Source organism: Pleuronectes platessa, chromosome 4 (genome assembly GCF_947347685.1).
Source record: "Pleuronectes platessa chromosome 4, fPlePla1.1, whole genome shotgun sequence".
NCBI lineage: Eukaryota > Metazoa > Chordata > Actinopteri > Pleuronectiformes > Pleuronectidae > Pleuronectes > Pleuronectes platessa.
Window position 1 is genome coordinate 23272847 of NC_070629.1, and position 15431 is coordinate 23288277.

The following is a 15431-nucleotide window of genomic DNA, read 5'->3' on the forward strand; positions in this document are numbered from 1 at the left end:
CAGGAGATCGCTAGATAATATTCTGCAACTACCACGAAGTACAACTCTCTGACCCCTTTTTCTTTTATCTTACCGGTTTCTGGTCTCACTTGTTGGTTTCATGTTCAGTCATAATATTAATGCGTGATGCGATGTGCTTCAAGTACAGAGTCGTTCTTGAAAAGCTCACGCTGTGGGCTGGATCAGCAGGTTGATAGACCAGACCACCAGCTATATTACATATATTCAGTTTCAATATAAGAAGCCACATAGATATTATGAAACGTTTGAACAAAAAGGTTCAACGTGAGTTTTGTTGCTTAATGAGCTGTCTAATGCTGGTATTTAGATCCATTTAGAAAATGAATAGGTTGAGGAACCAGTAGGTTTCATGCTTTTGTGAAATGCACAGTTTGACTGGAGGTCAGCACGGCAGTGAAAGAGTTTGAAAATAAATCTAGTATGTACCCAGTTTTTAGCCTTGAGGGACACCTTTATTTGGACTTTCTTTGGATTTTTTTTATTTAAATCCATGGGCAACAACAGTTTGAACTCCACACAATGATGATTTGTTCAAGTTGTAAACCTGCATCAAAACCCACACCAGGCAACTTTGTGTAATAAACAGGATTGAAAGCCTTGGACACATCTACGAGTGCAACACAGAACTGCGGAAAAAGTTGTTTGTTCTCATTTTATTAGGTCATGAACTCTGCTCAGAGACTTGATCTGCTCGGACACTTGAGGGGTTATCAGTGTTTGATTTGTTTCAGACTATGAGCCCCTTGTGGACTTCCACATATTGGTTTCCCTCTCTCCTCTGAGTCTATGCTATCAGGGTTAGGACAATGGAGGATGAGCATTTTGGTGAAATTCTTTGCTTTCGCTGATTCTGTTGTTTTTGAGGGCTTCATGGAATTGTGAAATTATGAAGGGATGCGAGTCAGCGCTGCCGAGATGATGTGCTCTGCCGGAGTCACCTCTGTTTAAGTTGAGTGAGCATGTGTAAATAACGTGGGCCTTTTACATGAGTCATGAATAGGAAATTGACGAGCAGGTACTTGCAGCTACAGGTTTACATTGTAGAAATTAACTTGCTTTGCAGGGTTTTGTTCCTGGTAAGTAGGTGTAAAGGCTTCCAGGTACAATTAGATGGATGTATGGAATATGTCATTTTTTTCAACTGTAAATATCTGTGTATATTTAATTATTATCATGTTTTGCCGTGAATTTGAAGTCCACTGCGGATACTTAAGTACAGCGATACTAGCTTTTCGCAGCATTTGTTACTTTGTTTATGTTTGTTAAGGTCTAAGGAAAACTTTGTTCTCACTCAGAGTGGAAAACTTCTCTCAGTGTGTTGAAAATGCCTGAATGTGGGAGGAGTGTTTGTGTGTGTGTGCGTCAAAATCAAGAGAAACATCTAAAGGAAGTAGGGTGGTTAGAGTCATGTGGTCAAGATGTTTGTCAGATCTCTTGCTCTACCTCTTTCTAGTTACGTGTGTTTTCTACAGAAAGAGAAGTTGTGTTATCTGTGTGTGATCGGGCGCCTGTGTGCTTTCTTGCGTGTGTCCACCTGCATTAATCAATACTCTACATGTATAGATCAATACACTGTGGTGTTGACAGTAAGGTTCATACCTCTCAAATGTGCGCATTTCCTCCTGTCATAACCTTCGTTGTGTGTGTGTGCACGTGCGTGTGCATGTGTGTAACCTGCAACCACAGTGTCAGTGCACATGACCTTGCTGAGTTGCCTGTGGAAAGCCCCCAAAGCAAAGCTGTGCAACATTGTCACAGCAGTTTTCTCTTGGCTTCTTCTCTTCATATATATATATATATATATACACACACACACATCTCCATAAAAATGATATTACCATGCTAATTATGTCATGGGCCGGGGAATTGTAATTGCAGTACGATAAAGAATGTGCATCACTTCTTTTAATGTTAACAGCCACTATAATGACCTTAAATTTAAATCAGCTCCTCTGTTTAATTACCGAGACTCTGGCCGCCCACCACAGTCTTAATTTGTCCCACCACAGTTTCATCACTTTTTCTAAAGTTCTCAATTGCATAAAATACCTCTAATGAATGTGTTGTGTATGCATTTGCCGTTTCATTGTAGACTTGTGTGGAAAATGCATTGGTTCGTACAGCTACTTGCCCACATCTCTCTCTCTCTCTCTCTCTCTCTCTCTCTCTCTCTCTCTCTCTCTCTCTCTCTCTCTCTCTCTCTCTCTCTCTCTCTCTCTCTCTCTCTCTCTCTCTCTCTCTCGCATTGACAATGGCCTTGTCTGTCATAGGGGAGCCGGTCATCTGGATGAGCCGTAGAAATCCCACTGCATTGGTTGCACCTTCAAAATTATTACCTCTGAGAAAGAGGTTATGTTTTCATTTATGTTAGTTTGTCTGTCTGTCGGTTAGTTAGTAGAAATGCATATAAACTACTGGACGGAAACCTGGTGCTAGGATGTGTTATTGGTCAGGAAACAATCTTGGTTTTTAATTCCTTTAACGTTGTGTTCTGTTTTTTTGCATGTTCAGGGAACTGACATGGGAGTGTATGCAATCTATTTGTAAAATCTGGATCTAGTTGGGTCTTACCTACAATCTTCTTTGTGCCTTTCTAGTTGTTAAAGATTTTACCATCCTCAGCATACATAGACCAAACAATTAAGCAATTCATTGAGAAAATAAGTGGCAGATTAATTGATATTGAAAAAATGTCTTAATCCCACCCCTAATGTAATAATTAATAAAAGTTTGTAGGCCCTCATTTTTTTTTTTCTGTTATACTTTCACAGTAAGAAGGTGGTCTTGGTTTTACATTTCATTCTGTGTTGTATCATAAATATCTAACATATAATTTGTTGAACTCTGTAGAAACCTGTGTGTGCATGTCTGTGTATCCTCTGTGCTCCGGCCCTCTCCTCTTCTCTCAACATTTTTTTCCTCTCAGCTTTATTCTGAGTCACATCTCCAGCCTCCCCCCCCCCCCCCCCCCCCCCGATTCTCTCTGGGCAAGTCGTTAGCATGGTTTCCATTACAGGGCCAAGCACAGCTAGCATTTACTCATTATCTGTGCCTCTCAGTTTCCCCTCCAAAAAAAAATCCCCCAAAATCAGTTACTGGCTTTTCTTCATCCCTTTGCCAGCGGAGATGATTTGTCAGTTGAGTCGTAGCTTCTCACTAAGCAAACTTTGCCGTCTGATCCTGTGATATAAACATTCAGAGTTTTCTCTGGCCCTGGAAGGTCCCGCTTGGCGTCGAGTCGTGTGTGGAAAATGTTATCGTGACGAGATCTCCTTCCCTATATAAACCTGGTTCTGGCTCAGTGGTGCAGGATCTGTAGTCACAAGGGGCAAAACTGCACAGTCAGGTTTATTCTGAGACAATGGTGCAGCACTGGCCAGGAGGGAAAGGAAGGGCAAGGGAAAGTTTTTCCTTTCCCAACTTTTGGACATGTCACCGTTTCAGAAATCAGTTATCGTTATATTTTATGAAATGCATGAAGAAAAGTAGAGCTGCAGCTAATGATTGTTTTCATTATTGATTATTTGTTTGGTGTATTAAACATCAGAAAACGATACCTGTATAATCCCTAGAGCACAGGGTGACATCATCAAATTCTATTTTTTTGTTGAGACAAGACTAAACACAAGAACTTCTAAAAAACAGCAGTAAATTGTCAAATTTTAAAACCTGGAAGACAAAATAGATTTTGTTTAATTGCTTTAAAGTTACAATTAAACAAAATAGATTTTGTTTAATTGCTTTAAAGTTACGAAATACTAAATTGTAATGGATACACAAATAGGGTAAAGAATAGATTATGCAGCATATTGCAGTTTGCTCTTACACCACTTTCCATTGCTTTTTTTTTTTACCCATTTGACCATCTTTGTATAATCGACTTAATGAGATTTTTTTACTCTTCATTCCCTATTTAAAATCAGTTTAGAATAGTATCAAGTATTTGTGTAAGATTTTTTTTATATATTTGACACCATTGGAAAAAAAATGAGATCCACTTTTTGTATTTTCCTCAGAGGTGAAACCAGAGTTCACTTGAAAGCTGCGGGTTTTATGACGTAGAAAATCACTTTTACACAGAATCACATACAGGTTTTGTGTTCGATGAGGAAAACGTTTCACACACTGGGGAAGAATACGTCTTTTCTACACATGTACAGTTACACACCACACACCCTTAACTGGCCAGCGCACATACACACACCCATAACTGACACATGTCTGGTCTGACACGTGTGGATGAGCAGCACTCAATTCGTCTCACACACACAGACCCACACCCACACACAGACCCACGAACACACACACACTCAAACCCACACACAGGCAAAAACAAATTGCATTAAGTTTTGTGCTTTTGAAACTTTCTTCAAATCACTCTGCTGGTGTCCATGTACTTTTTTTTTGTCTCACTCTGGATAATTTATCTGGGGCAGATGATTTTGATATTATAATATAAAGATCAATATAAAAATTCCAATAGTCACACTGGAACAGTGGTCTGGGCCACAGAGATTTTCTTCATCTAAGAGAGTTGGAAACGTATCTCTTTTTTTGGGAGCATATTTGTCTTTTTTGGAATAATTTATTTTTCATTCCTTATTGGTGACAGTAGAGAGGTGACAGGAAGTGAGAGAGGAGGGAGGAAGCCCACAGGCAAACTCAAATCAGGGACGCTGTGACCTCATGGTCAACTTGATCCCGGCCTATATGCTCCCAGGAGGATGCTCCGGAAGTTGCCTCATACAGGGACACTGCCATGTCGTTTGCTTCAGGCTCACAAGCCGTATTCACTTGTGTTACCAATACAATGGGAGATGAAAGCAGTATTGTATGTGGTGCGTAAAGAATGAGAGCTATTTATGTCCAATTCCCAAAGATACACGTCTGTCTAAAAGTAATGTGCCGGCTACTCACGTCTTTGGATGATCTTGAGTAACTGATTTTTATTTATTTTCTGACAATTGTCAAGTTTGATAAATGTGGTTATTTTGTGTGCTGAATACACAACAAATGAAACCTCACCCTCTATGTTGTGTTTCAGCCATGAAGAAATGTCAAGATGGTCAGGTGGGGAAATGTGCTTCTTGCACAAGCTCATGTGTGTCTTGCACAAGCTAATTCTTTAAGGGTCAATGTACTCCAAGAAATATTTCATAACTGTATGTGTATTTATACGATAATGCATACTATACAGTGTCTTTTTTCAATTTTCGTATATATTAAGACTTTTGAAGTAGTTCCCTAACTATCCTAATTCTTTTTAATCTTATCGAACTCAGAAACATGTCACCTCTTTCCCCTCTGTCAGCCGTGCTAATTGGTCTTTTCTTGTGTGTGTAAATCTGCAGCTAATTCAATTTACGAGGAACTGCGCTCAGTTTTCTTTGAATCTTGGAGTGGGCTGTCTTGACTTCTCCATATACAGTATTTCAGTATTTCTGAGAAGTATACGAGAACCGGAGCGCGATGATCTGACACATTTTTTCATTACTGAAGGCTACGTCTCTGACAGCTTCTGACAGGTTTCCAAGAACACACTCATCTAGATCTGAGTTGGTAACCCCACAAGTAGCACTCGCTCTCTCTCTGTGTGTGTGCATGCATGTGTGTGCGTGCGTGTGTGTGTGTGTGTGTGTGTGTGTGTGTGTGTGTGTGCGTGTGTGTGTGTGTGTGTGTGTGTGTGTGCGTGTGTGCGCACGTGTGTTCTCTCCACATCCTCCATAATGCCACAGATAGAGCAGATTGTGAGTGTGATCAGCTCTAGTGATCTCCACAATTGCACATGTACCAGATAACAGTGTGAACAGAGGTGACTGTGTGTTTTTCTCATGATTTCATAACATTTTCCTGGAGTGTGACAGCGCAATCGCCGCTTCATGTTCACTGAATTGAATACAGTCATGTTAGCTGGCTGAATGCAAAATTAATGTACATTTTATTATTATAATTTTGCGCTAAACTTGTAGATTGTGCTCATTTTATTCAGATAGTATAGTAATGTGCTCACAGCTGCTCACTGTGGACATAAGCCAACAATAATTGTAATAGTTATAGGATCATATTCAGAGAGAATCTGTGATCTGTTCCCCTTCTCTTACTGTCTGTTAGAAGGGAAACATAAAAACTACTCTACTGTTTTTATTGAAACTTGGTGGGTAGGTGGGACATGGGCCAATGGAGAAGCTAAAACATTTTGGAGTGGATGTGGATAAATTTGTAGATGCAGTCTATTTTTTTCCATTCTTTAACATGGCAAGATGCACCCTCCGAGCGCCATTTTTTTTTAAAACCCTCCTTAACCTCATGATATAACATAACTTTAGATAAGATAGGATCATGCTAAATTTAACTGCATTATCATTATTAAAAAAAAATATTGTTACTTTTGATGTTTGTCTTGTACTAGCAGTAGTAGTGTAAATGAAAATAAACCGCTGGAAATGTTGAAGTAACTAGCTGTAGAGTTTTTAAGGAGCATTATCCAAAATCATTACCGCTGCTTGCAAAAAATCCTCTGTTATTGGAAAATGTTTACAAGTAATGATCTCCACCAAGTTTCAGATCTGATTAATGGCTGCACACAGAAGGAAAAGTTTAGTTTCCCTCGTCATGAGCCGGGATCAGAGGATCTATTTCTGTAAACCTCAGGAGTGTTCATCTGTGTGAGACAGGCAACAGGTGGTGGAGGCTGGCACTGGAGTGGAGCGGCGAAAACAATGCCAGCTGCTGCAGATCACTATAGTGTTAGCTGCAGCTGTAGCTATTGTATAAACACATTAAAAGAGAAAGTCATCTTTCTCTACGCACATACTGGGAGTGTGTGCACAACGGACAGGATCCAGGCTGAGCTTTAAGCTGCAGGCGGATCATTACAATCCTGTAACATGAGCCAGATGTGATATGTGTGGTTTTGTTATTGTCAATAAATATCAAGAAAAAGACCAAAAAACATTAGTGCGTTGAACGTTCGCTTGTTCGTCTTGTAGTTTTCAACTTCCCCAGCCTGTTTGTGTCACTCAACACCGAACTGAAGACGTACAGCTTTATAAATGGGCTGCAAATATATGTTTCTAATTAACTTTGAATACATTTCTGCAAACAGCCAGGAAACTGTAGTTTTTTAGAAGTTTGGCAAACTGGATAAAATAATGCAATGTGTGAGTTTGTGTGTCTGCAGCAGCAGGGACCGCTGTTCGTGGGAAGGACAAAAGACAAACTACAGTGACCATGTCTCACCAAGATGCGTTTTTCACCAGTTTAACATCCAATTTCAAAAAACCGGAACGGAAACACAAACCTAATCACACCTAAAATAGAGCCACTAAGTCAAAGTGTCCTACAGTGTGTGTGTATATGTGTGTGTGTCTGTGTTTGTGTGTGGTATAACTCTGCATAAATGCTTTCCAGAATCTCTCCAGAGAGCTGGTAACCCTGCAGGTCAACCCAGCAGCACACACACACACAAGCATACACACGCACACACACACACGCACACACCCCGGACATCATTGGCTGCGGTGACCCTCGGAGGGCCGGAGGAATGTTGAGTGTCAAGTTAGTTGCCGTAGTGACGGCCTTGAGAAAGGGACCCTGGGAAGATAGTTCTGGACTCCAAACTTCCTGTGTGTCACCCGTGTGTGTGTGTGTGTGTGTGGGTGTGTGCACTCTAACCGTAGATGTGTCTGTGACTGCGTGGGCGAGAGGCTGCGCGGTTTCATCTGTCGCTGTGTCACTTGTTTGTTTGTGAGTTACTCTCATCAACTGTTTATGCTTGTGTCCGAGTGCGTAAACCCGGGGGAAGTTTGTCCCGAAAACATCCTTTACTTTTTTATTGTATTACTTTTATGTTACGAAGTAAATGTTTATTCATTTGAGTTAAATCTCTAAAGTCTTAGTTGCTAAGAAAAGAAGGTTGGAGCATTTAAAGTACAGTAAAGTGATTCTCGTTCTTTTTTTTGTTATATCCAATGTAGACATCACAAGAAAATAACTTAATAGCATTTTTTATTATTTTAATTATCATTTTAACATTATTGATTGATTGATGATCACAATGTATATCCCTTAAAGCCCATCTAGAATCCACTGATCAAAATGTATAGTGGCATTCAACTGAGAAATCCTCACATTAGAGACTATGTGCACTCATAGCACTTAAACCTGCAAAACAAATTTTTTTTTTAAATGTAAGCAGAGATCCTGACGTTTGTAAAGGTTGACAGTCAGAATACGGGGGAAATGTGCAGTGTAGAAAAAACACATCCACCATAAGAGTCACCCCAGTACAACACTTGGTAGACCAATACAGGCAGTGCCAAATACGTGAGGAAAGAACATGCAAGGACGAGAATATCAGATTCTAGACTTTCAGATGACACAGAGTTACTACAGATATGTAGACCACATTGTCCTCATTGCATATCTGTATCATATTCCTGTGTGAGTGTTTGAAGTCGACATATTGCCGAAAGTTGACTCAATCTGAGAAGAACAAGTGAAAACTGAAAACGCCACCAGATTGATAATCTCCATATTTATTGAGCCCTTTTATTTTAGTCAGTAACTAAAACAGCTACAACAAAGACTTCTTTGAATTATTAGTGGTTAATTTTTTTTAAATGTACAAATATTGTGAACTCTGGGTCATTAGTGGATCTAGGACAAGGACACACAGTAACTTGTGGTTGCTGTGGTAGATACAACCTGAATTCATTTCAAGTACACAAACCAGAACCACGAAACTAAAAGAACATGGTGCCGTGTTAGTGTTTTACAATTTATTCCCGATTTATACTTTTAAATTGATTGACTCTGCTGCTAAAGTGCAGTTTTTTTTACTCCAGCCCTTTTCCTTATATTTCTTAAAGTTTGGGGAGAATCTTAGTTTGTATTAAACAAATTGACAGATCTAAAGAGTGAATTTACACTGAGCTGCTTCCACTGTTGCAGTAGAATTGTAAGACTTGATGCCTCAGACATTACAGTGAGCTGACGTAGAAGCAGCAATCTAAGACATTAATGAAAAGCTTCCCTCAGGGTTATAAACAGACAAATTATGTTCACTGTCTTCTCCATGTCTGGATCTGTCTGCTTGGTCCATATCTCTCCCTCTCCTGCAGAGTGTGTGTGTGTGTGTGTGTGTGTGTGTGTGTGTGTGTAGAGGAGGTTGATGCCAGGTTATAGTTTTCAAGGGCATGTTAAATGAGCTTCTGGTTTTTGGCAGGCGCTGAAGTGAAGGATTAAGGAGTAGTTACTCCTCCAAAGACCTTTCACTCACTCACCTGCACACAACTAACCTACTATACGAGCCAAGCCAGACCATGTGTCTCTTTTGTGGTGGCTTTTAACTCGTTTTGTGTTGTGTTTTTTTCTTCATTTTGTTGCTTCTCATTGTGGTCGTTCCGCTTCCAATTGGAGATACTTGTTTATATTTAGTTGCTTGGTGGTTGTTTCATTTCTCATTAAAGTCATCTAGCATATTTTTTTGTCTTTTCATTTTGAATCTCTTTTGAATATTTTACATTAGGGTTGGGCAATGTCTACTGATTGGCATATGGCAGACGTGCTGTTGGTACGTCATGTCAGCTGTAAACAATTAACTTGATGCCTGGAAAATCATGATGCTGGGCTCGACATCACGCTGACTGTCATCCAGCAGCGATTGACTCATCCCGATTTTACATCTTATTGTGGTCATTTTCCATCTCTTTTTGTGGTTGTTGTGTTTTATTGCTGTATTCAGAGGCTCTGGTCCAGGTCCTTGATCCTAATAAGCCAATTACAGTCAAGTATTGAGACCGCTCCACTTTTGGCACAATGTAATGTGCAGTAGATTTATATGTTAATTAATAAAATTGCCATTTCTGCTCATCGATCGAAACTTGATTTATAAAGAGTTGGAAAAAAAACATCATTGTGGTCAGGCTCTTCCTGTTTGCTTTAATTTTCCTTCGCATGTTTCTAGAATTTGACTTGAGTCCATCGGTGGAAAGAATGAATTGAATTGAATTTAGAACTAAGTTCCCACACTTCACATTACATGTGAAGACAAAAAAACAAAAAAATGCCTCTCTACTTCCCTCTGTTTTAAAATTGTGACCTGGCAAAGATCAGGGCGAAGGTACGAAATCATCTCAAAAGCTGTGAGTGTCTCTAGGAGCCTCATTAATGGTGAAATGGAAGATATTTGGACCAACAAGGCCATTAGTCCAAACTCGATAAACGGACAAGAAGTGCTTTGGTTAGGAAGGTGAGCAAGAACCCAATAGTCACCACTTTGAGTAAAAGGCACAGGAAAGACCACTTGTGAGTTTTGCAAACAGCATCTGTATGGGGGGTAAAGATCCTCTGGTCTGGTTACTCCAAACACTGTGTCTGGCCAACACCAGTCACTGCTCATCACCTGGCGAACAGCATCCCTTTGGTGAACCGTGGTCGTGGTAGCGTCATGTTGTGGGGCTTCCTCTTATTGGTAGAGAGGGAGACTGGACTCTACAGTAACTTTTCCAGTTGTGAGAGACTTTGTGTTTGAGGTGGTACATCCGTCCCTGCAGCGTTTGTATTTTCTTTCTGTCGTTTGTGCTACTTTAAAGTTTCCAACTTAAAACTGCGACGACCCGGAAAGAAGTTTTCAGAGTAGCCTTCAATGGACGGACCACTTCAGAGAGACACAGCATAACATTCCCCCTGTACCGCAACCATGGCTCCTGTGTCGGCCATTGTGGTTGAAAGCAGTACTTATTTTTCACTGCCGCCAGTTAACCTTCCTGTTCTCCATCTCTCAGTAAGACGCCTCTTCTCTCTTCTCATTTAGTTTTGTCAGATATCACCCGTGGACCATTTTAATCTTTGGAACACACACTAATACTTAAAGTAATACTTTCATCCACAAATGTGAAAGTAGTACATGTGCTGGACCTGCAGTTAAACGGACTAGTGATCATTATGCACTTGAAATTTTGACCTTTTTGGTCACAGTTTGAGAGCAGAGCGACTTTTCATTATATTTAGCACGATATGACCTGAAGCAAAGAGCCAGGGAAAGGTTGCAGTAGCTGTGGGACTGTTCTCTTGAAAGACGTTGAGTGGCTGAACCAGACTTAACCTCCATAGAACATCTGTGGATAGACATGAAAATGCTTCTTATCCAGATCTAATGGGGTTTGAGAGGATTTGACAGGAAGAATGGGATAAACTGTCCAAATCCAGGTGTGCAAAGCTGCCAGAGATTCAAATCTCTTAACTGCTGCCAAAGGAGATTCTAAGTTCAGAATTTAGGGTCTAAATACTTAATAAGTCAGAGATTTCATTATTTTTTTTTTGTATGTCTAAAAATATGATTCATCTTTTGTCTAGTGTAGCTGGATGGGGTAGGGTTTCAACACAAAAGGGTTTTTAATGCTTGATGATGCCGCATTCCCACCTTCTGACACTTCCCTGACTCTGTTTGAGCAATTTGTAAACATGAACACTGCTCATGAATGCTCACTGTTTTCCCACATTGCTGGGTGGTGTTGTTTGAGGACACACTCTTGAAAGAGTTGTGTGCCGATTGCAAAATGAAGGAAGAAAAAGGGCAAGGGCCTGTGTGTGTGTGTTTGTTTCTGTGTTTGAGTGTGTGTGTGTCTTCTCCAGGGAGTATTACAGACTTCAGTTTGTAGTGATAGGAAATGTGCTGTGAGCTTGAACTTGCTCCCCTGATGAGGTTGATTCACAGAAATCAGGCCTGTTATGTTGTTGCTCAACCAAGCAGACATCTGCTGCGTGTTTTCCTTCTTTTTCTTCTCTTATCCCTCCACAGACACATATGGCTCCTCGAAGATGCTCTCAGACAGCAACTCATTCACATTCTCACAGAACATTCCTCTCGATGAGTCATGAGCTAATCGACACACACACAGACACACACACACACACACAAACACACACACATTCACGTACACACAACCACAAAAACACAATCGTGCACAAACAGCCACATCTCGTAGAGTCAGCACCAAACAAAAGACACACAGGTGAATGCGAGTAAAGAGCAGAGTGAATATTGGTCTCGCCATCATCTGATGGACAGAAACTTGGCTCCAGATGAAGGGGGACATTGTTCTCTAACTGCTGGATGTGTCAACAAGCAACTTTTTGCTACCTAACAATGGAACTACATGTTAGAATTGTGTTAACAACACGTGTCCATTGCCCCCATGTGGCCAAAAAACATCTGTTATTGAGGTTTAAGTTCCTTAAAGTGTGAAGCTGTGGAGCTTTAAGTTATCTATTATATTTAGTTTGTCTAGTTCATGATATGAGTTGCAGATGTTTAACATGGCTGAAATTAAAAAAAAAAAGAAAAACAACTTACAAGATTTCTCCTGATTAAGTAACTGAAAGCTCCAGAGCAGCTCGACTGCACTTGGTTTGTCACCTGCTATTTCCAAGAATGAATCAGTTTCCGTTTAACGTTAATGTCTAACACGTTGCAGCCTCTGCAGCACCACTTCATTACTAATCAGCATTGCCATGATGAGTTTTTTTTACTCTGCATCTGTTTTTCCTGTAAGTGGTCACATCTTTCCTCTTAGCTGATTGAACTTTATCTTTCTACACATGTCAGCTCTACGAAAAACCTGGATGTTTTTTAACCCAAATTTTAAGAAGCAGAAATTCAATTCTCTGAACATCCTGCACAGAAATGTTGCCGTGACAGCAATTTGGCTCGAGTTTGCTTTTTAGTCAGTTCCTCATTCACGGACTCAGATCGCACTCAATGAGTCACATCCCTTTCATTTGTGCATCACAGTGTATTTTCATTGATAATACTCGACACTGTGGTTAAAACAGAGAGCGTTTGGACCTATGGGCTTCATTCACAACACTGTCAAGCTGAGGAAATTGGGCAGGGGGGGGTTAATCTATTCTTTTGATGTCTGTGTGTTCCTGTCTGTTTTTATGTGTGTGTGTAGGATTGACATAGACATTCCTCAGGCTCATTCGATGTCACATAAACTCAAACTCATCGGGTGCACAAAGCCCTGGAATCTGTCCTCCTTGCTTTTTTTCTCCTGCTCCTTATCCGTCTTTCTCTCTCCTGGCCGGCCCAACACTGTGTCTTCCACTGTCCTCGCAGTTTCCTTTTGTTGCTTCTGTTCTCTCACGCTACCCTCTTGCTTTTTTCTTATTCTCTGATGCATGTGTTCGTCCTATAAGATCTGTTGCTGATCCAACCGTAGCTTGTTAAGCTCCCTGGTTTCCACCGTGAGCTGTGGTTGTTTGGGAGCGAGGGGCAATTCACTATTTAATTGCCAGAAGAGTAAATACAGTGGTTTTAAGGAACTAGTCATTTCTCGAAAGTAAAAATATTTTTGGTTCATCGTGAAAATTAATCTGAAGCTGTGTAAAGATCTGATATTGTTTTTACACATGGTGGAGCATTAATCAGCTGAAGAGCTAGTTTCCCTTTGCTGCTTTTGGTGGAGACTCAAAACACAGCTAAAGTAGCATTATTATTAACGTTAATGTTTTTCAGGTGGACACAAACATGACTCCAAGTTATTGAGGATGTTGTTTAACTGCTGGATGTGTAAATAAGCAGCAATTACAACTTTAATTGATTAATTAATGAATTACTTCTGATATTAGATTGTTGCAGTTTCATAAAGCCTTGGACACTCTTCTTAAGTAAACATGAAACATTTATCACCAACTTAATTCTGTGATTTATTTTTTTATATCTTCTCTTTCTTGCAAATGTGAAAATATTACAATCAAATTCTCTGGTTCAAGGTGGACACAGCTTTAGCACTGCAACTTATCATGTATCCATATTTTAATAACCCCATTCATGGATTTATATTAAAGGTAAAAAACATATAGAATCTTTGGTTTAATAATGCAATAACGCAATTGCTAACATTAAACAAGGTCTAACGTGTTGTTGCCTGAAATGTTCCACTTGCTAAATGACTTAGATAGTTGGTGGGTTTGTGAGGGGAGTGTCACGATGACCTCTGTGCACATATAGTTAACACACAGTACGACACACATTCTCCTTGTCAAGCCTTCAATTAGAGTTGCTGAATCTCTTTTCTCATGGTCAGATGTTACACATGCAGGCTTCATTTCTGAGGTGATTTCCGGCCCAGCATGCCACGGGGCTGTCCACATGGCTGACCCAGTCATCCATCCGTGTGTGTGGGTCTCTGTGTGTGACTACGCCAGTGGCATTGTTAGCGCTCGTTTGTATGTTGGGGCTTGGAGGCCATGCGATGCTATATCTGTCACATATGATTAGTTGGAGGGTATATGTCCGGTATTGTGCACCTGAGTGTGTGTGCACGCCATTGTTCTTCTGTCCATCTGAGTTTCAGGATCACCTGCATGGGACGGGACTTTAAATAGTGGCAATAGAAATCACCTCCATGTGAATTCCTATTCTCCGTGTATGTTCTTAGTGCATAAAAGTTACAGAGGGTTCCGTTCGTGGTTTACAGTTCGCACAGTAAAGGTCAGAAGCCTCCGATTCTTGGTGTCAGGAGTTCAAGTGTCCTCGGGTCAAAGAGCCACCAGGAAAATGCTCATATCTCATTTAACATTCTTTAAATACACAGTCGGCCCTGGTGGGGTCGACCTTGGAGCTCTGCCATGGGAGCTCCCATCATGCATCCTTCCTACGATTCACTGAGTTTTCTTTCACAAAGGGTGGCCTCAGTTTCAACACAAAGGATTCACACACACACAAACATGTATACAAACACTGTTAGAGATCAGAGGATTGGTTCAATTGACTGATCGTTGAGTACTTTTGTTTCTACGGAATTTCCTGAGAATATTGTCTAATTTGTCGGACTCTTGTCTTCATTGTGTTTTTCAGGCGTCCAGCCCCAAGCTGACGACTCAGTGCTCTGATATCCAAGAAGTCCGTCGATGCAACCGACTGGAGATGCCCGACAACTTAAACACATTTGTTTTAAAGGTACGTAAAAACCAATGCAAAGAATTATAACAGCAGTGATTCTGGAGGATCGTGTTTTGCAATTAAAAAACATCTAACCTGGTGAATTTTAAATTGCACTGTTGTCTCTGCAGGTTCATCGAGGTAGTCTGATATTTGAGACCGACAACGACCAGCAGGTCAGCTCCTGGACCACAGAGCTGAAAGAATGTATCAGCAACAGGTGAGAAACACAAAGATACCTGATAATGAACATCGATATTAGAATCCAGTCTGTTTCAAGCTACACACACACACACAGACACACACAGACAGTACGCAGCAGCCTGAGTGCTGCTCATCCCTCGCTCCCTTGCAGCTTTTTCCATGAGATTCCGAGGGGAAATATTTAACACTTGGACTTGTTGGCTGCTTTCAGTGTTTGTGGGTGTGCTGGATGTGTTTACTTGTGCTGAGGTATGTG

The 15431-nt window shown here is 40.5% G+C and overlaps 1 protein-coding gene across 3 annotated transcripts in view; it reads left to right on the forward strand.

Annotated features, from left to right (window-relative positions):
• The window catches only part of sh2b3 (SH2B adaptor protein 3), a 46965-nt gene that overhangs the window by 23101 nt on the left and 8433 nt on the right, over window positions 1-15431 (forward strand). For all 3 annotated transcript variants that reach the window (XM_053420049.1, XM_053420050.1, XM_053420052.1), the window contains exons 3-4: window positions 14888-14989; window positions 15103-15191. In XM_053420049.1, the coding sequence (XP_053276024.1) occupies window positions 14888-14989; window positions 15103-15191 (191 nt within the window). The remainder of the gene's footprint in view (window positions 1-14887; window positions 14990-15102; window positions 15192-15431) is intronic.